Source organism: Spea bombifrons, chromosome 2 (genome assembly GCF_027358695.1).
Source record: "Spea bombifrons isolate aSpeBom1 chromosome 2, aSpeBom1.2.pri, whole genome shotgun sequence".
Taxonomy (NCBI): domain Eukaryota; kingdom Metazoa; phylum Chordata; class Amphibia; order Anura; family Pelobatidae; genus Spea; species Spea bombifrons.
The window spans coordinates 46,980,766-47,008,137 of record NC_071088.1 but is presented as its reverse complement, the minus strand read 5'-3'; the positions used below and the strand labels follow the sequence as shown (position 1 = coordinate 47,008,137).

The 27,372-nt window shown below is 39.3% G+C and overlaps 2 protein-coding genes across 3 annotated transcripts; one reads left to right on the top strand and one right to left on the bottom strand.

Annotated features, from left to right (window-relative positions):
- The first annotated feature begins 5,829 nt into the window (after positions 1-5,829).
- Positions 5,830-16,833, top strand: LOC128474568 (receptor-type tyrosine-protein phosphatase V-like). The gene is made up of 11 exons (XM_053456920.1): positions 5,830-6,066; positions 6,212-6,239; positions 6,773-6,860; positions 8,602-8,692; positions 9,162-9,238; positions 9,356-9,490; positions 10,250-10,366; positions 12,540-12,697; positions 13,326-13,461; positions 13,713-13,783; positions 16,679-16,833. Exons 2-11 carry the CDS (start codon positions 6,229-6,231, stop codon positions 16,785-16,787), a joined length of 993 nt encoding a protein of 330 aa, XP_053312895.1. The 5' UTR covers positions 5,830-6,066; positions 6,212-6,228; the 3' UTR covers positions 16,788-16,833.
- Positions 16,834-17,868: 1,035 nt separating this feature from the next.
- On the bottom strand, positions 17,869-24,536 carry UBE2T (ubiquitin conjugating enzyme E2 T). Of its 2 annotated transcripts, none has more exons than XM_053456897.1 (7): positions 24,309-24,536; positions 22,333-22,445; positions 19,973-20,042; positions 19,476-19,581; positions 19,275-19,373; positions 18,734-18,817; positions 17,869-18,498 (listed from the first exon to the last, which is right to left on the bottom strand). In XM_053456897.1, the coding sequence occupies exons 2-7, from the start codon at positions 22,439-22,441 to the stop codon at positions 18,391-18,393; spliced, it is 576 nt and encodes a 191-aa protein (XP_053312872.1). In that variant the 5' UTR covers positions 22,442-22,445; positions 24,309-24,536; the 3' UTR covers positions 17,869-18,390. The 2 variants fall into 2 exon arrangements, with proteins under 2 accessions (XP_053312872.1, XP_053312873.1); XM_053456898.1 differs by having other exon boundaries at positions 19,973-20,039.
- Between the last annotated feature and the right edge of the window lie 2,836 nt (positions 24,537-27,372).

The following is a 27,372-nucleotide window of genomic DNA, read 5'->3' as shown; positions in this document are numbered from 1 at the left end:
GAGTTTAGAGATACCCAATGTTTTTATGTTTTTTTGCTGTTTTTTGTACGTTATAGGGCAATAAGTACAAGCAGCGTTTTATGATTTCCAAATCTTTTTTAACAAATCTGGTCAGTCTGCCTTCATCTCCTCTTTGGAACATCTTTGAAGCCGGTTAACTCAATTTAACCCCCTCAAACCATATATTTTTGAAAACTAGACACCCCAGGGTATTCCAAATGCTGTTATTTTAACCCTTTCCATGCACCAATTATACAACTACACTTTGTCAAACTTTGTAATAGTAATTTTTTTTATTTTTTTTTCCACACAAATTGTACTTTAGTTATAGATATACAGGTTCTGGTATATGTCACTATCAAACAACACCCCAATGTGTGTTCAGCAACATCTCCTGAGTACAGCGATACCCCACATGCATGGGTTTGTCAGATTGTTTGGCTGGTAAAAGGCTACTTTTGGGGCATGCGTAATCCAGGTGGTCATTTGGTCATTCTGCCTCCATCTCCTCTTTGGAATATCTTTGAAGCCGGTTAACTCAATTTAACCCATTCAAACCATATATTTTGGAAAACTAGACACCCCAGGGTATTCCGAATGCTGTTATTTTAACCCTTTCCATGCACCAATTATAGAACTACACTTTGTCAAACTTTGTAATAGTAATTTTTTTTCACACAAATTGTACTTTAGTTATAGATATACAGGTTCTGGTATATGTCACTGTCAAACAACCCCCCAATATGTGTTCAGGAACATCTCCTGAGTGCAGTGATACCCGACATGCATGGGTTTGTCGGGTTGTTTCAGATTTAAAATGCCACATTTGGGAAGTGCGCTTTTTTTCTCCATTTTGGTCAGTCTGTACCTATGCCCTATCTGTGAGCTAGGCCACTCCAATTTACCCCATCAGCCATTTTTTTATATATATTAGACACCCCTTGGGTATTTGAAGTGCTTTTATTTTAACTCTGAGATTTTTGAGAAATTTTAGCACTTGCTCAAAATAATAAACTTTATTTTTTTATTTTTTTATATTTTTTAATACTTTTTTTATATTTTTTTTTACACATTGTGCTGGTACTGGATGGTTCATCTAGTGACATCACTGCATAATTATTTTTAAATGTTAGCACATTTTTTTTTTCCATTTTTTTATTTTTTATTTTTTTTTTGAATATTTTACTAATCACATAGTGATTAGAAAGCTGGGCTCCATTGACTTGCATGGTTGAATGCAGTACCTGTATTCAACCAGCAAGTGGAGCCAGTTCTCTAGAGGGTCTGGAGACCCTCTAGCGAACTTTTTCGTCTTTATTGTTGTAGTTCCCGGGCCGCCGCCATCTTACTTGATGGCGAAGATCACCGGCAGCTGCGGCTGTGACCGCTCTCCGGAGCGGTCACAGCCCACCTAAAGGTAAGTGTTTGGTGTCGCTGGATGCCTCCTGATCGAGGCATTCCAGCGACACCATTTAAGTTTAGGAGGCGATCGTTGATCGCCTCCTAAACGCTTTTAAAACGGGCGTCCGCCGCCATACAATGTATGGCGGCTGTTGACGCCCCGGGGAGGGGCCAGACATGGCCCCCGATGCCGATCTCGGCCTTGCTGGATGCCTCGACATCGAGGCATTGCAGCAAGGCCGTTTAAGCGAAGAAAGTGATCCTTGATCACTTTCTAAGCTTATTTAACTTTTTGACGGTTCAGGACCGTCAAAGGTCATTTAGTGACCTTCTTGTCATGACGGTCCTGAACCGGCAAAGGTCGCGAAGGGGTTAAGAGAGCCTAGAAAGCAATCAGCATTTGCTTTGTTCGCTCAGCTGGTGTTGCAGCAACACCAAAAAATGTAGGAGCCCCATCAGACTGCTGCTAGTAGCAATCGCATTCACCATACTGAAAGGCTATATGCCTTTCAAATATGGCACGCCAGGCAGCAAAAAAAAAAAGTGCTTAGGAAGCAATCAATGATCGCCTCCTAAACTCAGCCAGTGTTGTTGAAGTGCCTTGATATAAACGCATTCAGCAACATCAGGGGTCTTGTTTGATCGCTCTTAGGAGCATTTAAAAACACCACTAGAAAGAGACATGCTGCCTCTAATGATGGCAGTGCCCATCCAGACTACAGGGACTGCAGCCAATCATGCAGGTCAATGGAGCCCAGTTCACGAATCACTATGTGATCAGTAAAATAAAAATGCAAAAATAGTTAAAAACCAAAAATTTAATAGTGAAAAGGACCCCAGTGATGTCACCATGACATTATAAAGGGAACCATCCAGATCAAAGAAAATATGTCCACAAAATGTTTGAAAAAAATATATACGGTATATAATTATTTTATGAGCAAGTCCTAAAATTGGTGCTGCATCATTCCAAAAATACTGGCATGGAAACTGTTAAAATATTAGCGTTGCCCTGGGCATGTCTAGTTTTCAAACATATATGGTTTGATGGGGTAAATTTAATTGGCCAATTTCAAAGATGTCCCAAATAGGGGATGTGCACAAACTGACCAGATGTCAGTGGACTTTTAGCTCCACAAACAACTCATGTGTTATCCCTGTACACAGGAGATGCTGCTGAACACATATTGGGGTGTTTGGCAGTGACATATACCAGGAGCTGTAAATTCACACCTGAAATACAAAGATTTGACAAATGCTGGTAGTAGAATTAGTAAACCATATTTTAAATATTTTTAAAATATTTTAATATTTTAAATTCCCTGGGGTGTCTAGTTTTCAAACATATTTGGTTTGATGGGGGTAAATTGAACTAACCAGCTTCAAAAGATGTCCCAAATAGGACATGGGGAAGATTTTTTTAAAAATGGTTATGGAATAGCAGAATTCTATTTGTACTAATTGCCATATAACTTTAAGCATAAGAACATTGGGTATTTTTAAACTCAGGATAAATATTGGAGTCTATTTAGCAGGTTCTTCCTTTAGCCTTTGGACGTATGTAAACTATTTTTCATGTCAGCAACTGTTCATTTTTCACCATATTTTACAATTTTATATAGTAAATTAGATGATTATGATTGAAATAATAGTATCTATAGAAAACCCTTCTTGTTCTGAACAAAAATATAATTTGTGTGGGTTCACTAAGTGAGAGAGAAGAAAATTACAGCTAAACATAAACACTGCAGAAGCGTTAAATAAAAAACAGCACTGTAAAGGGGGATTGCAAGGTAATGGAAGGAGGAGGGGGAGTGGGTGGCTGGCTTGTGAGTTTAGTTGAGGTTGTGCCAGATCCAAACAGTAGGGGTAATGGTGTGGTTAGGGTTCAGAGTTGAGAGGGAACCATATAAGAGATTGGAGAGACTACGTTTTCTTTATGTATCCAGTGTTTTTGCATTTGGGTTGGAGGCCCACTATGCCACTCTTTGTAGGTGAGTTGCTTCATAGTAACGTTTTTAGGTGTGGGAGGCCTACGTGGTGTTTTGATCTTAGATTGTCATAGGGCAGGCTGGCAGTTCCCCCAACCCAGATAGATCGGAGGCATTTCAAGCATGGTAGTGAATTAGGAAGATGTTGGAAGAGTTATAAGATGTGGGGGATGTTTATTTTTAAGACCTCTATATATCCCGATCAGGTGATATAAGAGAGTGCCCAGCCATCTAAAGAGAGACATTTTTGTGGCCAGGGCTGGCTGTAAACAATGATGCCTTTGCCTTTTTTGTGTCATTAGAAGTGTGTAGATGACCAGATGCCCAGGTCCTCTACACACTTCTAATGACACAAAAAAGGCACATGAATAACCTACCTTAGTTGTTGTTCTCTGACAATCCTCTTTATTCACCTTAGCCTCCATATTTCTCCTCAATCTCTCAGCTGTCCCCTCAACCACCTCAACTGAAGATTTTCTCCCTTCAACCACCCCACCTGACCGCTTCAGCCCCTCATTCTCTTACCTGCACCCTTCAGTCACCCCATCTGCTCCCTTCAGCACCCATGTGACCCCCACATATAACTAATGCCCTTTCAGCCTCCTCAGCCCCAAACTGTACTCGTACTAGGCCGCAAGACTTCTGATGGCAGCCATGTTTGGAACCCCATTTATTTATTGCATGCCATGCATAAAGGGTTGTAGAAGAGGAGGGGGTAAGGCGTGCCTTCATGTGAAATTTTTAATAGGGCCACTAGGTTGGGTTTAAAAAACATAACCCCTGTAGCGCCAGAGTAGTGATTGCAGTTCTCTGGCACTGTATGACAGGGGGAGTGATTGCAGTCTGAGAAGCCTCTAGTATGCATGAGAAGCCAACATGTGGTCTGAGGTCGTTTTGTTTCTTCAGCTTTAAGTGAAGCTACACCACATTTTTGCTAACATGAAAAGGTGATTAGAGCTAAACCTAGCACTTTGGTGATTTTTGTGGTGATTTTTGTGGCGATTTGTTCACAAAGTTTGGCTTAGAAACTACTCAATGGATTTGGACGAAATTTGCAAGGTTTAAAGGGATTGCCATTCAGAGCAGGAATCCAAACTTTCAGTCATTGGCAATAAATATATATACATACAGAGTACATAGCTTGGGATAGCCATGTGAGTTCAGTAATATAAATTTTAAAACATTTTAGAGGGATGATAAATGGTCAAAAGCTTGTCCAAAAAAATAGGGGTAGTAGAAGCATTATTAAAGCACTCATCTACATGCAAATAAGGTCAACAATCACCGTTTGCCTCTATATCCACTTTTTACATGAATCCCTTGAAAGTAATTGCCCACTGTACAAGACCGCTTTTAGACAAAACTCAGGTAAGAGGTGCAGTAGCCAGATCACCAGCTTTTTCTTCCTTAATGGGACTCATCAGCATGAGGTTGTGATACTGGCTTCATACTTGAGGCTTGGGGTAGCATGAGAAATACTGCACCTTTTACCCGAGTTTTGTCTAAAGGCTGTCTTGTACAACGGCCAATTACTTTCAAGGGATCCATGTATAAAATAGATATAGAGGCAAAAGGTGATCATTGTTGACCTTATTTTTCATTCCACACTCATGCCCTCGTCTGCAACTTGTAAAATCAGAGTCAGCAGACTGACCAGATTCATACACAGGTTAATGACGCCAAGCAGATGTACCTATGGATGAGGCAAATGTATACTTAAATTAGAGCTCAGAGCAAGGGTCTGAAGCCAGTGAGAACGTCATGCACAAATGAGTACAAAAAATACAAATACCAAGGCACTCACGTGTTATGAGCAAGTATATATTGAGGCTACTAATGCGTCACATCCATTGGTATAGCATCAGGAGCAATAGTAGTAAGCCCACAGAGGAGTCAGTATGAATTTTAGAGGTAAACAAGCCTTTTGATGGCTATGTGGACAGGTAAAACCAGGACACACCTTTTAGGCTCATTGAGCATGCGTTGTCTCTTCACTGAAACCTTACACATACAAAATAATATGAGATGACCAACAATGCTGGTGAAGGTATTACATACAATCTCCTAGTGTGACAGGAACAATTGTATGGAATCATAAAGCTGAGAGCCATCCACAAGACAAAAACAAGTTGGAAATCAGAGACAGTAATCACAGAACACTACAAAACACATAATATAGATTAACAGAAAGGTATGTTATATTAATGACGCATAGGGTTATAATAAACAATAAACATGTTATTAAGATTTGGTTTCAACTAAATTCTTGTCAAGTCTATTATAAAATGTGTTAAAAAACTTATCTGCTTGATGCAATTTGCTTTATTTGGGTTGAGGAAAAAGGGAAAATAGTCTATTTCTGACACTTAATACAGGCAATGTACTACACGGACTATTATCACTGTTTTAATAATAACATGATTGCATTTATTTGAGATATGCACATCTTCCACAAAGAGCATTGTAAGCGTCACTGCAAATTTCCACCTATGACTTAATGTACCTGGTTACAAAGAGCCCCAGGGGTTTTGAGGAAAATATTTTCTTTTGAATACGACAAAGCTTTAGGGGATAATTAGAAGCAGATTTGCAGGAAACCGAAGATGACTCCACCTTGAACACGTCAAAATGTGACTGTTGGTTTTAGAAGCGAGCAGACAAAACCTATGCTAAGGTAAGAGCACAAAGTCTTACCTGCCTGCCGACCCCACGCTTATTCACTTGTAGACTTTAACATTTGTTTTATAAGCTTAAATATTTTATAAGGAATAATATGTATTACATAATGCAATTATTTTCTGTACAACTTTTCTTCTCAGGGCTCAGGATCACAGTCATGGCTTCAAGGTAAGTGGTAAAACAAAAAAAAAAACAGGCATACTGAAATAGGTATACATTCCTTGCAATGTTGTTGTTTTGACTCTTGGTTTGAATTGTTTATAGTAAACTGATTTAACCCCTTAAGGACAATGGGCGGTCCCAAAACCCATTGAAAATAATGCATTTTGAGACCGTACATGTACGGGCTTTGTCATTAAGGGGTTAAATATACGCGAACATCACAAATGATGCATTTTCTCACTGTTGTATAACAATTCAAATTCTAGCTTTAATACATGTGGCTTGATTAAGAATACTTTTATAACCTCACAAATAATGTTTTCGTATGATGTTTTATTGCCGATTCACTAGAATTTATTCACGGACTGTTACAGGGTTAATTTGAAGACTCTCTGGGTTAGCGCAAATCCCCAGGTATAATTATAGTAACTATACAATTTGTACTACCATTGTGTAGTGCATAGGCTAACCTAGAATAATAGTGAACATGTCTATTGCACTTGCTCTTACGATGTAAATAATTCAATTTTCTTTTACAGAAACTATCAGCGCCCAATCCCAGGTGAGAGCTTCCAACAGGAATTTGAGCGCAAATTAAAAAACAATGAATTCCTGCAAGAGTTTGAGGTGAGGGCAAGATATAAGTGACACTACATTGCTTTTTCACCGACTGAGACTGTCCTAAAATGTAAATGGCCAATATGTATATACAATAAAGCAAACACTATTTAAAAGCACCTGAAGCTCAAATGTTACTAGGCCAACTAGCCTTAGGACAGCAGGTTCAGGGGGGCGTCAGCCACTCTAATAGTGCCACATTGAGCCTGACCTCCACAACCGGCCCATTAACACCATGGAGGGCTGTGCCTTGTAATTTTCTTCCTCCTGGGGCCATGTCTCCTTAGAAGCTGGAGCACAGAGATATAATGTCATATCCTTGTGCTCAGCAGTAAGGACGGCAGGGGACATAGGGGACAGCTAGTGGCGGTTTAGGCTTGTCACCTGCCCCGGTTTCACCTGGACAGTCCCGGACTTACCTCTTAATGTCCCAGAAATTGCTAGGTTGGTGGCGGAGACTGGGTTCACTGTGTCAGTGTGTGTGTGTGGATATGTTAGTGTGCCTGTGTGCATATGGGTAGTGTGAATGTCTGGTTGTGCGGGTACCTGGATATGTTAGCGTTTGTGTCTGGGCGTGTTTTTGCTACTGTGAGTGTCTAAGCATGTGTTTGTTTTACTCTTCTGTCATCACCTCTCATTTTTTTGTTATATGTCCTTCTCTCTCTTCTCTTGCCCCACACCTCTCATTTATCTCTTCCCTTCTCTTGGCTGCATTTTGTAGTTTAAATAATTATTTTTAGCAAAATTACCGTAATTCACTAGAATTGTAAATTTGTATTACTGAATGTAGTATATTGAAACATAGTAATAGTAATAATAGTATTGAAAATCTTTAATAAGAATATTTAAATTCTTGATTTTAGGAATACGTGTGTAAACAGAAAAAAATAACCCATAGTCAAGAGATTTGATTGATAACATGATTACATAGAAAACGCATGAACAACGATCTAGAAGCCCCTTCCCTATTTTGCTAGTAAATTACGGCAAAAGAGGTTATTGACACTAGCAATAATTAATTTGGGTAATCGGTTAAAAAAGTAATCACAAAACACAGTCCAAATTATCATCAAAATACTTAGTCCAAAATAAATAAATACTCCTAGAGGATATTTTACATAAAGCAACAAGTGAATTACTGTAATCCTTTTAAGTGTCTTGGTGCATGTGCATAAAAAAATAATGTCCAGAAGGTGGCGCCACACGAAGTAACAAGTTCAATGTGCAAGCAAAAAATTAAAAAAAGTTTATCAGAATATGTATTGGTAAACAATTCCTAATGACGACTGGTCTAAAGCTAAAGGGTCAAAGATGTAGATGTAACATAAGGAAGTTTTATTTTACCGTAAAGGTGGTAGATAAATGGAACAGGGGTCCAGCAGTAGTGGTAGAGGCAAAAGCAGTGGGGAAATTTAGACATGCATAAAGCTATCCTGATTGTAAGATGAGAAAAATTACTGTTTAAGGTCTGAGTCTTTACATCACGAAAAATGAGCAGACTAGATAGGCTAAATGGTTCTTATTGGTTATCATAAAAAAGTTACCTTCTTGTAAAAAATTAACATGATTGCATATTTGCAGGACACCTGTCTACTGACTGATGGTAACTAAAAAGTCTATCCTTCTCAAGCTGGAACTTTCAGGAAAGAGAGGGAAATGTGCAGGAGGCATTCTACATGGAGACTACTACTCCATATGTGGTACGACGCGAAAGGGTTATAACATGTATGCTTTTATTTCATTTATGTAGGAGCTTAAACAGGTCGGCAACAACCAACCAAAGGTGGAAGCAGAATTACCAGCAAATGCAGCAAAAAACCGATACCCTTACATTTTACCATGTAAGAGACAAACTGAGATCATATACAATAACAACAAATTAGGTTGTTTTTTTATGGAAGATACCAGTAACACCTGTGGTTGATTGTCTAAATTCATGAATACTCTAGGTACCACTTGTAACAGAACACTAAAATTGTTATGTCTGTATAAAAGTTCAGCTGTAACAGATACTATAGCGATTGGTCCTGTTTGTTAGCAAGTCCCAAATCTTTTATTTTTTTCACTCAACCATGCCATTTTATTATAGAAAAACATGTAGTTGATACAGAAATTATCTTTTTTTTTAAACAAAAAACTGTTTTATGCATGATCATATCCCATCTCCTGTTATTAAGATGCTGATTGCTACAGTGCAGTCACTGATTCACCTTTCAGTTCTAAATTGGTTGCTAGGGTGATATTGAAAGTATTTGTTGAAACTATAATTACTTTTTTTTTTAACATAATGCACTTTGTCTTTTCCTTCAGATGATCATTCCAGAGTAAAGCTAACATTAACAGACGGGGACCCCCATTCTGGATATATCAATGCAAATTACATCCCGGTGAGAAATGTCTTACTGTTATTCAATAATGTCATTATACCATAATTCATAACGGTGTCTAACTGACTATTACCCCTTTTATGATTGGCTTTTCCGTTACTGTTTCTGTCTCTGCAGGGTTTTCGTGCAGACAATGAGTATATTGCAACACAGGCACCCACCCAAGCATCCCTTGTTGATTTCTGGCGCATGACCTGGGAGCAGAGAGTAAAGAATATAGTGATGTTGACTGTATGCGAGGAGGAAGGGAAGGTGTGTCATTCACCTGTAACTTATTATTTCACTAACATTTTAGTGGCATGGCACATCATGTAATAAGTAGTGGTTCACATGGGTGGATTATCAATGGGGAAATTGCCCCAAGGCCCTGTTGGCTTACTTGCCAAAGTGTAATTTATGTATGTGTACTACTCAGTATATATACAGTACTTCTAGTGCTGGGTGATGTAGGAGCCCACATGGTGCAGATAGGGTACCACAGGATGCATGAGGGCTGTAGAATGTGTATGTTGCATGTATGTATAGATGTGTGGAGACATGGGGGTGGAAGCAGAAAGTAAAAACTAGAGGAAGAGAGTAGGATTCATGAAGGGTAACAGCAATAAACTATTTAATCACAAGCTTCACCTGTCTACCCCACCACTGTTTGAACACATCTACATGCTGCGGGTAGAAGCTTGGGTCTAATAGAAATATTAGACCCAATATTTTAACCCATAGTGTGTCATAGTGACACTGAACGGAGTTGCAATACACAAAGACAGGTGCAGGAAGAAGGGCATAGTAAGAGGGTGCATTTTCTCCCTAAATTGTTTTTTTTTTGATATATGTAAGTTTTTGTTTGAAGAGCAAGTACACTAAAAATGAAAAGAGGGAATCATGGTTGAACAAGGATATAGTAAAAAAATACCTTATTGATTCTACATCGTTAGAATTTTCTTTGTACTTGTAATCTCATCTCATACGTAGTCATAGTAATTAAAGTATAGTCATTTTCTGTTATGTTTACAGAAGCTGTGTGATCAATACTGGCCCTCAGACTCTGCTTCGTATGGACCATTTAAAGTGTTCTTTGTAGCAGAAGATCCTTGTAAAGACTGGACCAAACGCCATTTCAAACTACAGCATGTAAGACATGTACAGTTGTCCCATATGACTTCATCAATGATGAGCTCAAATTGAAGTACTTTGTAAGTACAGTACTTAAATATGCATTTTGCAACCTGTAAAAAAAATTGTACCCTAGGCAAAAAATGCGTTTTAAAGTACTTTGATATGAATTCTTCAACCTTTATTTAATAAATAAATAAAATAATTTACTTTTAGGAGATAATATTGCACCTAAGCTGCATTGAATTGCATTAAATTGCCGTAAACATAGTGCTTCTGCACATCCATAGACATACCCAGACACTCACACTTACACACACACTGACGGACACATCCAGACACTGGTACAACATACACACAGTTAGATACTCAACATTAACACATATGCACACACATTAATACATACACCTAGGCACACACTAATGTATTCACTCAAACACACACATCCAGACAGTCAAATTACCACAACTTGACATTCATCACTAACACACACTAAAACACATGCAGACACTTACATACTCAGACATTCACACTAGTACACATCCACACAGCTAGACATTCAACCCTAATACACACACAGACACACTAACACACATGCTAACATACCCAGACACACACACCCTAACATACCCAGACACACCCTTGTATACCCACACAGTAACAGACACACATACTTAAAGTAACATACCTATACACGCCTTCTAATGTACCTTGACACACACATGCACTAATGTACCCAAACACACACGTTAACATAACCACACACGCAACTCACTTAGCCTGTGAAGCCTCAGCCACGTGACCCGTCTTAAACCCGCTTCCTTTCTTGAAATTAGGGAGATATAGGGGTAACTCCAGGATTTACCTCATAATCCCTACTCCTGTAGCCTGCCACCATCTTTCCGATTCCTATCTGATCTGCATATAGGCCAAGCTAGCAGCGACACTGACTGTTGGTGGGTACATCATATGAGCACAGGCAGCAGGAGGTGAGGGAAATGTAAGGGAATCACTCAGTTATACAGTATGTATTAAATAGTAGTTTAGTGAAGTCTAGTTTTACCTCATTGCACTTAATAGGGTTATGTTTCTGACCATAAAATCTGAAAGGTTGTTTCATAGAAGTACAATATTTAATATTTAATCATTAACTACACGTGTCAAAATAGCACAGTGGTGAGGTTGTATAAATTATTATTCTTACCTGTTGATTTATGTAGTGCCATTATATTTGACAGCACTGTTCAATGTGTAAACATGACACAGCAAGCAGCGTATTACATTATTTCACTATAATGGAACATGGGTCAGCTTTGCATTGGGCAGTCAGAAACCATAATAACGGCAATGAATTATGATTTAATTGCTCTGCTTCAGGTAAGGTCTCAAACTGCTAGATGCTTCATGACTACAACAATACTCTTGATAGGCTGAATGTAATCTACTAACATGTGTGCCCATACATGTTTGTCTGGTAATTTGTGGTCTTTTGTAACAGATAGGATGCCCGGCTCTCACTAGGTAGGTACTACCCAGCTTGGGTCAACTTCAGGGCAATTGCTAAAACAGCACATGATGTACCAGAAATCATATCTTAAAAACTTCATCCTGTCTGCACTGATTTGTGCGGATCACCGCTAGAGTTTTTTTTTCTTATTTTTTGTTTCTTACTTGAGATCTGTCATCATTTCTGACATAGAGCAAGATTTGGGATTTTCCCTCATAATAGGCCATAAAAGACACTGAAACACATTACTGGTGCACCAACAATGCTGATGATAATGTATAATCAATTCCTGTATTAACAACATTTTTACATGTGCGCACGTAAAGGCTTCATCATTCCCTTCATCATAATAAGAACTTCAGGGTCTGCTAGTATAGGAGCTTCACCTCCTGCTATAGCAGTAAAAATGGTGCTTTGATTCCAATAAGCCAACAATATTGTACAAGCCACTTTTTAATCCAACCTAACACATAGCACTATCCAATATAACTAAACTTGGCAGTAAAGACTAACCACTGCTAATCTAAATTTTTGTTGATGGCAAAATCTTTCTTCTGGGTGATTTTATGAAAATACAAAAATACAGAATGATACCTTTTGTGGACTAACGGCATTCCTTTATGCACTGCGCGTTAAGTGAGAATGCGAAAGATTGTGAGTAAAATTATGTGTATTTCATTTCAGGTCGTAGAAAATCAAGTGAGGCATATCTTTCAGATGCATTATGGAGCATGGCCTGATCGTGGTGTTCCTCAATCCCCAGCTTCCTTGGTTACCTTTGTGGAGATTATGAGGAGTCAGATCTCTGCTAAAGAGTATGGACCCACAGTGCTACACTGCAGGTGTCTTCAAGTTTTATCACAACTGTTATCTTTATTCAGATATATATATATATATATATATATATATATATATATATATATATATATATATATATATATATTAAGGGATTTAGATTGACACAAGTGTACTTAACCTAGGGTAGGCTATGGAAAATGTATCAGGTAGGGCTGAATTATCACCTTACATTTAATTCTTAATGTGATATAATAGACAGAAATCTACTGAGATGGCATCTTTGGTTTCTAAACTTGAATGGTACCAGCTGTGCTCTACATTTGGGTTAATCAGGTTAGGTTAGGTTATACGAATATGGGAACTACTACTTTATAATACAGAGGGCATAGAGTGACTTCCTATTTTGGTACATTCTCTTCAGAGTCCATGTAGTAAGAGGCAGTAATTTCATACTCCTTTACCACTACAACACCATGAGCATATTTTACAAAGCATTATGAGCATAAAGGTGAGTCAGAGATTCTCTGGGGAGTGATTTTTGGAATTGGCAGCAATTATCAATAGTAAGCGCCAAGGTGGTATTCCACTTCTATACTACTATATTAACACACATGGATTTATTTTCAACGGCCTATATTCTTATTTTTTTCTTCATCTTGGACCGTTCAAAAGTGCTGGTGTTGGGCGAACTGGGACACTGATAGCTCTGGATGTGGCTTTGCAGATGTTGAGAGCTGAAGGCTATGTAGATGTATATGGCACTGTATATCAAATGCGATCCAGCAGAGTCATGATGCTACAGACTGTGGTAAGTGTAACAGGAAAATATGTGGTAAGTGTAACAGGAAAATAGAGAGGGTTATTTCACTATATAGATGGAGATTTTACAAAATTCTACCTTTGACCTATAACTGTTATCATTAATACAAGATAAAATAAATGCTTTAGATGTTTTGAAAACATGGATAAAACTGCTCTAACAAAAATGCCTGCATGCAATATACTCAGTTAACAAAATGCTATTTGGCTACACAATAATGTAGTGTTTTGCACTCATAGGAACAATATATATTTGTGCATCGTTGCATCCTTGAAACAATATCACAGATGGGAAAAGAGAACTTCAGTGTGTGAGTATCACTTTTTACAAATGCTTATTTTTGGGTCTTTTGAGGTAACCCTTATCCCAGAGAACCCCAAGAGAAGAACCGTGTCATGCCCCTCTCACCCTTACCTGCTCTCCCCAGCTGTCCTCCGTCACTGTATGCGATCCAAAAGCTCTGTGATCGCGGAGTAGGCCGAAGCCGCGGTCTGTAGTAGCGCCATAACCGCGGGCTAAAGTTTCAGCAAGCCCCAGGGAGGACTTCCAGGTGTTGCCCAAACATCAACACAATGCAGTACACCTGTAGAGGGGAGGTAACAACTGTAATCCCCATTAAGTATCCACCAATGAAGGCCACATACAGAACAAATAAACCAGGTGCTATGGATTCACCCCTGCCTGGTAACCAATCCAGTAAGGAGCTTCTTCAGCACAGTGGAGAAGTAGATACCTGCAGCATGTTAGGGATATTAATGAGACAAAATAGGCAAAACCAATATTTTATCACATACGCAAAATAACGACGCTACCAAATATTGTAGTACTACATCCACAATCTAATTTAAGGAGATACCCTATATTTTATCTCCGATCCTAAATTCTTTTAGATCGCCGAAAATTATAATTCAAATTAGATAGATCTCGCCACGATAGTCAATCAAAAATATTATTTATTGTAAATACAATTTATAAAATATATATATGAGTCACACAGTGCATAATATAAAACAGAAGATTCTTAAAACATGTCAAATTACAGTATATCCAAATACAGTATATTATCGATAGTTATCAATATGAATTACTACTTTATGAGTCTCACACACACAATTTCCATCCCACTCAGCGCTCAAAAATTGATAATAATCAGGGCAGTAATAAAGATATCACTATCTCTCTAATATTAGTTCAACTAATATAACAAATTAAAAATAATTTAATTGTGTCTAAGAGTATTAGTAAAGTTCCTAATAGATGCAAATAATGTCAAACTTCATCTATAGGTAAAAATACCTTTTCATTATTGTTATTATCACGGGTCATAACGGTGGGTTTTACCCATTATAATTAGGATTTCTAATCATATTTACACCGTTGTAATTTCTTAATTTACCTGTGAGAGACGCTCTGGTCTAAGAATTAACTTAAAACCATTACATATGTGTTTGGAATTTATCCTTTGTCACCCTAATCGCCAAATGTTACTTCCTAGATAGTAACTCAGGTCTTGGTAGTCTTCCCATGTATCCCCCATTCCAAGTTACATTTCTAAAGATATGCAGTGTCTACTCCTTAACTTTCTCATTGAAGATAACATTAATTGTATCATATATACACTGAAACATCATTATACATGAATACTCCTTTGTTCTCAATTATAGAGGGAACAAGGACAAAAAGAAATAATCACTACATGATTAAGTAAAATAAAATGGCTCTGACTCCATTTTGTGCTCATGTAAAATACAGAATATATGGAATACATATTTTCTATCATAAAATATCTGACAAGCACTATAAAAACCCCTCCAACTGTGAACACTTTACTCCAGTGTTTTGGTTCCTGTATGTCCATGGACTTCAGCTTCCGGTTCTTCTCTGCTCGCTCTGCTACAGACTCTCTATTGGATTCTTCATTACTTGACCTTTGGCTTCCCTATTGGACTACCCCGTTTGCCTGTTACCTGTCCCTTGTCTGGACTACCGTTTACTCTGATCGCCGCTTGCCCCTGACCTATTGCTTTGTTTACTAACATCGCTTTGGACTATCCTCTGCTCTTGTGCTCCCAGCCCAATCCTGACACACCGGTTCTCCAGGTCAACATCCGAATCCTCTATTTCCCCTTTAAATGGGGGTGTTTCCCTCGGCCTCAGCTGAACCGCCCACCGACATCAGTGGGCAGTCCTGGCTGCATCCCACAAGGGCTGGCTCCCAGGTATGCTCATAACTAATTCATAGATTTTGCAAGTGCCCGAGACTGCCTTTTATGAATCCCGGGCAAGGGCATGTGAGTTGATTAAAAACTTGCATCCTCAAGATTGGGCTGATGATGACCCCCCTATCCCCACTTTGTGCATAATGGAAAATTAAATAAGTTTTGGGGTATAAATCCAAACTATACCCACCTGAAAAGTGGATGATGATTAATTTATAAAAATATAAGTTACAGAAGACATAGACACCCAAACCTTACCTCATGCTGGCATTTAACTTTTAGGTTGTCTATGCATCCCCAATAAATTTGCTGTATAAACATATATATATGCTCACCCCATCTTGGTATTTAATGCGCACCCCCCCCCCCCCCGCAAGCATTCATTAACTGCTGGAGGCTGGTGAGACACTCACACAGTGCCAGGTTCTTCAATAATTAATCAGGAAGCCCCACCTTCGTTCCCTCACCAACAGGGGCAGTCCCAAGCACCTGAGGCAATAAATCCCCAGAATGCTTGCAGCTCAGTGCCAGACTATTCTGAAGCACAACTTTCAGTAGTTCTTCTGGTTCCTGTGATCCTGCACCCCTGTGTTGATTCCTGGTTTATTGACTTTTGCCATACTCTCTGGACCTCTGATATTGTGCTGCCTGCCCCGACCCTGGATTGTCTGACCACAGCTTTGTCTCTTTCCTTATTGGACTTTTTGCTTTTGTTCGCTGGTCCTTGCCATTGGGTTTCAGTTCAATCTAGTGGAATGTGTCCTGTAACAGATGTGTCTCATGACAGTTCATCAGTGTGTAAGGGTCTATCATCCTTTTAATCAGGGCAGTAAAACTACTTTATATTACATCTAAGCATCTGACCCCCTAGATTAGATTATAAACTCTTGTTCTAACATTTCATCTCATTTTAAATAAACTTTCCTCGTGTACTTTGTTAGAACAGTTCATGTATTTAAAGGTTTCTATCACATATATTCTTCTAGATATTGCGAACAAAGAAACAGTTGTTGTGACAAAGACTTGCAAAACGATCATTACAGTCCAGAGGCTTCCGTAGATTGTAACACCACATGGAAAGAAATGCCATATTAACACTGTCATTTGTACATCTAATACAATTGAATTAGCCAATAAAAGTTATTGTCTTTACTAAGTGTTCTTTTTCCTTTCACTGCTTAAACATGCTGAAGCACCTAGTTTCACAACCAGAAATATGCCAACTGGTCTTAAATTACTTGTAGAAACCTGTCTATAAAGACTTAATAGGTTGGCACTGCCAGAAACAATGGAGTAGGTCCGCTTCAGGTGTCAGACACATGGCACAAGTGCCATCCCCGCTGAAGCCCATTTTGTGTTGTCTCTGGGGAAAGATATACTACATGGGCCATCTTGCAAGTCAACTCTCATCTGGTCTGATCATCAGAACTTTGCCAGAAGAGCATAAGGTTATATATATATATATGTATATATATATTCTATCTCTGTTATAGTCAACAAAGCTTTTGGCACAAACAGCAGGAAACTGACGACCTCCGAGAGAGCCACATGGGAAACATGATGAAGCAAGTCATCTACATCATTGTAAATTTGACTTTGCTGTCAATCAGTTTCTTGCAAGTCGGTGCAAATTCCCTTAGTTAAGCGAACAATGTGACTGAGAAATTGTGTGCTTTATTATGCCCCACCCCAACTTAATATTCAATTTACATGCCAGACTTCTACATTCAGGGACACCACTGTTCTCCTGTGTATTTTAGAAACTACTAAGGAACATACAATCATCTGAACCGGTACCGTATTTTTTCAACTGTGCAGGGACAGGTTTAGGACTTAGAACCTGGGGCAGGCAGGTGTAGATTCACATGGCTGCAGACAGCTGTCTGCTGCAGCTTCATGCTTTTTCTTTGGAGCCATCTACAGGTACCGGGTTGAAAGCCGATTGGGAAAGTGGGTCAGAGGAAAATTGAGTCAGGCTAGCCAATGTCATACAAGGAGGGTACTGAAGGATAATCCAAAGAACAATCAAAGTCCAAGCCAAAGAAATCCCAGTAACCACAGAGCCTACTGAATGGTCTGTCATGCTCAATGTCGCTCTTTCAAGTCCTGCGATTTCTTGCACATACGATGTCTTCTACTATTTAAAACAAAGCTCAAAATCACAGTACCAGAAATATGTATTTAACCCAAGACTATATTTTATTTGTAAGGTAAATATTGCAATTTAGCACTGAAAATGCTGTACATGTTAATTGTTCATTGTGTATATGCATAATTGGTTTACATGTTTATTATTTTTCTAAAAAAGCTGACTATTAACTAATTACAGGAAGGCATCAGATGTTCCAAGCTAAAGTATCACAAAAATCACTTGTTTTGGCAACAACTAACATATAATTTTTCAAAGGCAGAGTGTGGTCAAAAGGAACAACATGGCTCACAGTGGTAATATCTATGAAAAATATTGTTAGTTCTGGAATTCACAATAGTATTCTCTATAACTGGTTGAGCGTTATCGAAGGTGCATTAATCAAGAAATGAAGATATAGCATTTCAGGTCTCCAGGCAGACAAGACAACTGCATCCATGACAATGAAAAATGGTAACCTTTAAAGATATGAAACTATAAAGGGTACATGATAGTACATAATTGATACCATATGTACACACAAACACATGTTCTATAGATCCATCAAAATCACTTGAGACGTTTATCTTGGTCTCCAAGAATTTCTTCACACTTTCTTTTCTGTGAAGTGCCTGCAGCAGTGGTTACCATTTCTTCTGTATTTTCCTCTTCCATAATCTAAGCAGAAAAATGATTATTATTGTGAGTTAGCGATAGAGAGCAACAATAGTTTACAATCATGCTGCTATTTCAGCTATACATTATGATGTACCAACCCTGGTGAGTTTCCCATGCAAGGGTGGCTTGAAGTTCGCAAGTTAAAACCACAACTATCCTTCAACATCCCTCCATAGTGAATAAACCCCATTAATTGTGGGATTTAGGCATGAAACAAAACACTAGCCTTACTTACCTGTGATTTACCTGCAGCATGCTTCTCTGTCCATCTCCGTGCATTGGAAAGAAATGCAGCTTTGTTATATTTAAATTCAGATGACTAAAAGACAGAGTAGATGGGTAAGAGAAACACCATATTTGAAAGGTAAATCAGTTTTTCATTAGAACACAATGCTTATACCAATGTAAAAGCTGCAGACCATTGAAAACAAAGCTAAGAAATGGTACTTAATATTGATATGTTAATGTCATTCTGATTATTACATGCTTCCTGCCTTTAATCCCAATGAGCTGATTGCACAGGGTATATTTGTTACATTGTTATTCAAGCTGTTGGGCTGAATTCTAAAATTCCTTTCAAGGGTTGAAGATCATCTAAAACACTACACTACACAGCTCGTTTTAGCAGGGCCCTCCTCACCTGTTGTCTCTGTAAGTCAAATTGGTATGTTACATACTACTTGTTTTGTCCAGCGCTATAGAATTTGATGGCGCTATATAAAACAATAAATAATAATAAGAGTCCTAAACAAAACAAATCTTTGTGTTTCACTTACAATGTCTGCCATTAGAGGGTCATCTGGATTTGGTTCACTCATTAAAAGCTGGATAGAGGTGAGTACAGTAGATATGTTGAGAGCTGGTCTCCACGCACCCTGTATGGTAGAGAATGGTAATGTCACATAAAAGGAAAAAAAAACAACATGTATAATCTATTAACCAACTTTTCTAAAAGGGTCTCTCTCTCTCTCTCTCACCTTGGGTGGCAACTTGAGAATATCCAGACATATCCTCCCTGCCGTATCTATATTAGGATGGTAAATTGGAGTTAGAAAATGAATTTTTGGGGGTTCAAAAGGATATCTGTAAAATAAAAAAAAATATAAGATTAACCCACTGTTTGTACTAGTGTCTATACTAGGTATCACAAAAAAAACAAAAAAAACAAACAAACAGCATAAAATGAATTACTAGGGATCGGATGTAGTACTAGTACAATTTGGCAACTGGAAACAATTCAACAAGATGTTTTTGAAATACAAAAGTAATAAGAGTTGTCTAGGATGCTGTCCTCAAAATCTCACTTGAGAGTTTAAAAACAAAATGAAGTTGTATGAAGTACATATTTTCTAAACACTCAAGAGGGTGGGGATTTTAAGTTAAACTCTTGTTTTCATAAATTAAGGTAACATTACATACATAGTGTTTTATGGTAAAGTCTGCACGGAAAATAAAGTTTAGCAATTAAACCAACCTCTCTGGAATCAGGATCTCCAGGGTGAAGATGCCCCCTTCATATGGAGAACCAGGACTGCCAACAACTTCTAGGAGTGAAACAAGAAAATATAATGAAGAAAATTAACACACTTGTCTGAGCAAGTATGCATGATTAAGTAAATGAATATCTGAATGATTAGTATCTGTGAATGAATGTTTGTGAATTAGTGTGTGATAACATGGATGTGTAAGTATGTGTGATAGCATGGCATAGGGAGTCTGTAATCACACTCCTATCATGCCCAGGTTCTAGCATGTACTAGCTGCCTGGGTATGATAAGAGTGTGATTGCCGTATATATATTGCTAACTCAAAATATAGATTTTTTTTGTCCAAAAATTCAATAACTATAATTATATATATATATTTGTTAACAGCTATCACACTCCTATCATGTCCAGACAACCAGTACATGCTAGAACCTGGGCATGATATTAATATTGTTATTACATTTCTGTGTACAATTTTGGTGTGTTACTTTTATTAACCCCTTCGTTCCCCTATAGACGTACCGGGACGTCCAAAAAACGCCCACAAAGAAACCCCTATGGACGTCCCGGTATGTCCAGCCCTTCGTGCAGCGTCAGGGACACATCCCTGCCGCTGCACGGGAGACCAGGCTGTCCACTGACAGCAGAAGCCGGCTTTGCCGGCTTTCTGCTGTCCGATCGCCTGTAACAGCTTCCGGCATGAAAGCCGGTAAGCTGTTGCCGGTAAACTGCCTGATCGCGCAAACGTCATCGGAGGTTTCGCTAGTTTTTACTAAATTTCTCATTCTAAATTTTCAGCTAATCATCCAACTATGCTATCAAACGAAAGCTCTATCTCTCCTTGAAAAAACAATATATAGTTTACATGCGTACACTATTCACAGGAACAGAGAATAATTGCTAAACCGACATACCCCAAAAATGGCAAAATTGCTCTGGGCTTTAAGGTACCAAAAACCCCTGTGATTGAAGGGGTTAAAAGTGTGGTTATTTATTTATTTAAGGTGTGGGGGGGTCATTTTCGGCCAAGTGAATCCTGAATTTTCAGTTTCGGTCCATCCCTACAGAGAATGGTTTGAAAAAGATAAAATATCCAGTGAGCGCCAGTTGCGTGGACAAAAATGCACTGTTGATGTCAGTGGAGAATGGGCACACTGGTTTGAGATGATAGTAACTCAAATAACCCCTCGTTACAACCAAGGTATGCAGAATACCATCTGAATGTACAACACTTCGAACCTTGAAGCAGATGGGCTACAGCAATAGAAGACCACACTGCATGCCACTCCTCTCAGCAAAGAACAAGAAACTGAGGCTACAATTCACACAGGCTCGCCAAAATTGGACAAAGGAAGACTTGAAGAATTTTGCCTGGTCTGATGAGTCTCGATTCCAGCTGCGGCATTCAGATGGCAGGGTCAGACTTTGGTGTAAACATGAAAGTATGGATCCATCCTGCCTTGTATCAACGGTTCAGGCTGGTGGTGTAATGGTGTTGGGGACATTTTCTTGGCATATTTGAGCCTCATTTAAACGCGACAGCCTACATGACTACCATTGCTGACCATGTCCATCCCTTTATGACCACAGTGTACCCATCTTCTGATGGCTACTTCCAGCAAGATAATGCACCATGTCACAAAACTCACATCATCTCAAACTGGTTTCTTGAACATGAGAATGAGTTCACTGTACTCCAATGGCCTCCACGGTCACCAGATCTCAATCCAATAGAGCACCTTTGGGATGTGGTGGAACGGGAGATTCGAATCACGGATGTGCAGCAACTGCGTGATGCCATCATGTCCATATGGACCGAATTCTCGGAGGAATGTTTCCAGTACCTTGTAGAAAGTATGCCACGAAGAATGAAGGCAGTTCTGAAGGCAAAAGGGGTCCAACCCGGTACTAGCAAGGTGTATCTAATAGTGGCGTGTGAGTGTGTGTGTAATTATCTCTCTCATACACATACATTATATATATATATATATATCTCATGACTGTGAAAGTACTCCTGTTCTACAATGAAAAACATTAAATATGTAAAATGGTTTGTGCCATTTCTTATCACTATTAAAAAGGACAGAGTTTACACAGAATGCAAGTTAAATATAAAGCTACTGATAGATGTGTACATCACAAAATATATACTGTAGATATCTGCCGCACCAAATCGACTTAAAGACAAGTTTAAATAAACACCTTCCAAAGAGACTTCTAATAATATACTAATAGTGGGAAATGTGAAATACAACCTAGTTAGAAATGAATTGTCTGTTGGGCGTGCATGCTGTTATGAAAGTATGCGTCATAGAAATTGATATAGATACGTTAATACAATACACACGTGCTCGCAGATCATTCATGTTGCTGTTGTGCTGCCAGCACATAATTCCAGGAGGTGGTTCAGCATTTAGAAGCTGTAATTCCCGCTTTAAACGTGAAAGGCGCTGCATTTTCCTAGAACAAAAAAAAAGAAAAAAAAACACATATCAGTTACATAATACTGCACATGGACAAAAGTATTGGGACATCTGACATCATATTCTAAATACATAATATGTAGTTTGTTTCCCCCTTTGCAGCTTCCACTTTTCTGGGAAGGTTTTCAACAAGATTTAACTTCTAATGCACAAAGGCATTAGTATGTAGTTGGCCCACAGCTTCCACTACCTGGAGATTTTGGAGTGTTTCTGCTCATTTATCCAGAAAAGCATTTGCGAGGTCAGGCACTGAGGTTGGATGAGAAGGCCTGACTCGCATTCCCTTTCAAGTTCATCCAAAAGGCGTTCGATGCGGTTGAGGCCGTGGCTCTGTGGGGTCCAGTCAAGTTCTCCCACACCAAACTCATCCAACCATGTATTTATGGACCTTGCTTTGTGCACTGGGGGGCAGTCACACTGGAATAAAAACAAGGGCCTTCCCCATGCTGTTGGAAGCATATCATTGTTCACAATGTCTTAATATGTCCCCTTTAGCATAATAATATACGGTAATACATAGTGGAATACACATAGAATATAATGATGAGGAAAGCTAAATAGTAATTTGCAGACAAAACTCTTAAAATATATCATGTAAATATTTGGTGTATGTTGTCCTCAAAGACAGTAGAGGTACCTTAGGAAATTACAAACATTAATTACATTATAACGTAAATGCCCACAAATCATGAAAGATAAAGAGGTGATTTGCAAGTACAACACATCACAAAAATATTTAGCACAAGTACTCCACAGACATTTAGGACATTTACAATGATTATAGCTGTTTTCCATGGGATGACAAGAGTAAACAGTAATGTAAACACTCACATCATGGTGGATGGGACAGAAAGATATTTTAGACACATCAGTTACTATTTAGCACAGATACACCCTAATTATAGAAGAAGATTAAATGAATGAAATTAATGATTATAGCAGTTTTCTATGCCAGAGCAACTAGAAGCCACTTCCTGGCACCCAGGGTTTGGCAAGGCAGCCATCATGAATCCAGCGTAGTGGGTGCCACGAGCATACCTGGGAACTTCTGGGCTCCGGCTACCCGGAGCCTTCCCTTGCGGGACGCGGCCAGGACTGCACACTGACGTCAGTGCCTTGTCTTTTAGGCACAGGAAAGGGACTACATCCCTGGTGTCCAACAGTGCCAGGAAGCAGGAGCTCTGCACCTTGTCTTCTCCAGATGTTCTCTATGGTAGAGATAGTCAAGCATCTGGGTGAGCTGCTTCCTCTGCATAGGTATAAAAGGGTGTCTCAGCGGACTCTTTATGACCTGATGCCACATGCTGCATACATATGCCAGTAGGAAAGTCCAGGTATTCCTGTTTATTCCACTTTTAAGACCCTCAGGCCATTTACACTATTCACCGGTTAAGCCTTGTCATTCCCTAGCACATGGTTCTAATGATGTTGTTTTGAGACTTTAACAGACTTTTGCCAATTGACAACCTGCACGAAGTTTTATGAACTCAGTTTTCCTTTCGCAGTATAGCCTACGAGTATTCCACTCTGTCATTCCTTTTAGTACGTTCCCTATTATTGACATATCAGACTTAGTTAGATATAACCGCGCCAGTGTTCAGGAGAACGGATGTGAAACGAAATTACGTTTCTTTTTTTCTTTGCTTTTACAACACAGCAACCTACACGAGGCAAATACTAGAAAGATAACAAAGACCGCTATATGACAGTTTGTCCCATATATTAATAGAAATATAAACATGTTACATACATGTACTACGCTCCTAAAGCGACACACACAAAACCAGCAGTAACCGAACTACCATAAGAGAAAAGTAAGCGCGCCAGTTTCTCCACATACCGACAGGTTACAGCTAAACACAGCAGCAGCAACTACGTCCACACGCACTCCGGTGTACCGACGGGCTTACGCCTCTGTTTAAATTACAGCCGCTACAGATGGAAAGGATAACAGAGGATCGATAATAAGCCACCCCATGAAGAAGCTACTACACACGATTCATAAATAAATAAATAAAAAAATAGCCCGCCGTAATTTTCTATCAGGCATATGAAACGTTTAGGTCATGTGACACTGCTTTGGTCACGTGATAACCCAAACGGCGCCGGGACATGTTTAATACTGCAGAATCATTTTTGCGTTTTTACCTTTCATTCACAGTAATATGGTCGTATGAAACCAGTGTCGAAGTTGGTACATGTTAAACTACCTCTTAAAGCCGAATCTGCTGTGATAAATATTTAACAATGATACTTTTCCCATCCCAACGCAGAAAATTACACGATGAGAATAGGGGAAAGTAAACTAAATATAAGTGTTTATAAGCTTACTATGCATCAAAATATATTGATGTGTTATTAATCTGTAGGCGTATTCTGGATTAAGGTGATAATTGATGTTGAGCCATGAGGAGAAATGACTATGCTGCCGGCACCCATAAGTACTAGAAAACTACAGGTGTAGGAGTGAGCTGTAGCATGGATTCAAGGTGAACCTAAGGATTTTTGCTCCCGTTAACCCCTGCGATGCTGTGTAGATAACGGGAGCGGAAGTCTGTAGATTCACCGTCAGGGGTTAAAGGGCCGTGCAAGCGACTATTACCTGCAGGTGACCAATAGGCTTACTCGCACGGCCCTTTAACCCCTTACGGTGCAACTTGGCCGGCAGAGACCACTGGTCTCCCTGCTCCAACAGTTAAACGTCCGTACGAAAGACCAATAAAGTCGCTTGTACGGCCCTTTAACTGTTGGAGCAGGGAGACCAATGGTCTCTGCCGGCCAAGTTGTTGCACCTGGATTTTAAAAGTCTGTACCAGCAGGGGGCTCATCTGCCATCAACCAACTCAACGTGTGAGGAAAGGGATTTAGGGGTAATTATTTCTGAGGATTTAAAGGTAGGCAGAAAATGCAGTAGATCAGCAGGTAATGCTAGCAGAATGCTTGCTGGTATAGCAAGAGGTATTACCAGTAGAAAGAGGGAACTGCTCACGCCGTTGTACAAAACACTGGTGAGACCTCACTTGGCGTATTGTGTACAGTACTGGAGACCGTATCTCCAGAAGGATATAGATATGTTGGAGAAAGTTCAGAGAAGGGCTACTAAAATGGTTTATGGATTACAAAATAAACCTTACCAGGACAGGTTAAAGGATCTTAACCTATATAGCCTGGAAGAAAGATGTGACAGGGGGGATATGATAGAAACATTTAAATACTTAAAGGGAATCAACAAGGTAAAGGAAGATAGTTTATTTAAAAGGAGAAATACTACCACAACAAGAGGACATGGCCATAAGCTAGAGGGGCAAAGGTTTAATGGTAACATCAGAAAATATTACTTTATGGAAAGGGTAGTGGACGCATGGAATAGCTTTCCATCAGAAGTGGTAGATGTAAATACAGTAAAGGCATTTAAGCAAGCATGGGATAGGCATAAGGCCAAGCTAGATATAGGATAAGGGCAGGTACTAAAGGAAAGTACTCAGAGGTTGGGCAGACTGGATGGGCCTACTGGTTCTTATCTGCCGTCACTTTCTATGTTTCTAAGTACAAGTGTTCTTCATTTGTTGATGGCAGGGGTGGCCCCTACAAGCGACCAATAGAGTTGCTCGTACGGCCATTTCAAATCCTGGCGCCAAAGCTGCTGTGTAGTCCGTACCGCGTTAACCCTGTATTAACCCCTTCTACAAACATCAAAGAAAAAAACAAACACAAAGAATGTACACGAATATTCGCCCAAACACAGGAACGGGTGAATATTTGGAGAATACGAAGATTTTTTTCCCCCACGAAGACGAACACGAAGAGTTGGCCGGCGCCCAAGTCTTATTAATAGCCAGCACTAGTCTCATCCAGCACTGAATGGGTTAACCACTGGCGTCTCAGAAAAAGGAAGCATGATTTGGCGGGTTTACTCAGTTGAGGTATAGGTCGCCCTGTCACACTAAGGAACAGATGATTGTTATGCCCTGATATGTAAAACCATAGAATTCAAAGAAGGGGTTCTTTTTCACATCACTGTATACCAGGAGCTGTAAATTCATACCTGAAGTACTACATGTGTGGGAGAAAAAAAGCAAAGTTTGGAAGTTTGGTATGGGCTCATTCATCACGTCTCTTCGGGAGACCCAAGTGCTCGTCACTCTCAGAATGTCATTTCCATGCACATTTGGTGGCCGGAACTACAGTCCGATTGTACGGACTTTGTCGCATCTTGTATTCCTTGTACTACCAGTAAAGCATTCCATTACAAACCAGCTGAATTAATTCAACTGCTCCCAATTCCTGTTTGTCCTTGGACCCATTTAGCCATGGACTTTATCATGTACCTTCCCATGGAGGAATTTTCTTTGTGGTGGTTCTCTCCTCCAAGATGGCTAATTTTTCCCCCTACCCAAGCTGCCCTCCGCTCCTGTATTAGTACCGATATTCATCAGAGAAAACTTGCGTCTTCACAGTCTTCCGGTGCAAGTTGTATCTGATAGAGGAGCGTAATTTACTACATTATTTCGGAAAACTTTCTGTCCAGCAATGGGTATCTCATTAGCATTCTCATCTGTCTACCACTTCCAAACTATTGGGATTACAGAGAGAACCAACCCGTTGCTGATACAGTTTCTCATGGGGATCACCCGGCAGATTGCACACAACCCCTTTCATGGACAAAGTTCGCTAGGAATAACGTTCCTCATAACATTTCAAAACCTCTTACTTCTTCTGCAGTTATGGTTATTAACCAACATCCAGTCTTCATCCAACGATACACCAGTTCTTGCATTAGACCACTATGTGACCCAATTGCCTACTCTATGGGTATAAGGTTCGAGATTGGGTGTGGCTGTTAACCAAGTACATCAAGTTCAAGGTTCCCTCTATGAAGCTTGCTCCATGGTGTACTGGCCCCT

Excerpts from the sequence above, each read along its gene's own strand:
- LOC128474568 (XM_053456920.1), top strand. Across the intron at positions 6,861-8,601 it reads AATTCCTGCAAGAGTTTGAG|GAGCTTAAACAGGTCGGCAA; the intron begins GTGAGGGCAAGA and ends TCATTTATGTAG. Across the intron at positions 9,491-10,249 it reads TATGCGAGGAGGAAGGGAAG|AAGCTGTGTGATCAATACTG; the intron begins GTGTGTCATTCA and ends TTATGTTTACAG.
- UBE2T (XM_053456897.1), bottom strand. The coding sequence starts at position 22,441 with ATGCAGCGCCTTTCACGTTTAAAGCGGGAATTACAGCTTCTAAATGCT. Across the intron at positions 18,818-19,274 it reads ACCCTCTAATGGCAGACATT|TCATCTGAATTTAAATATAA; the intron begins GTAAGTGAAACA and ends TCTGTCTTTTAG. Across the intron at positions 18,499-18,733 it reads ATGCTGCAGGTAAATCACAG|ATTATGGAAGAGGAAAATAC; the intron begins GTAAGTAAGGCT and ends TTTTCTGCTTAG.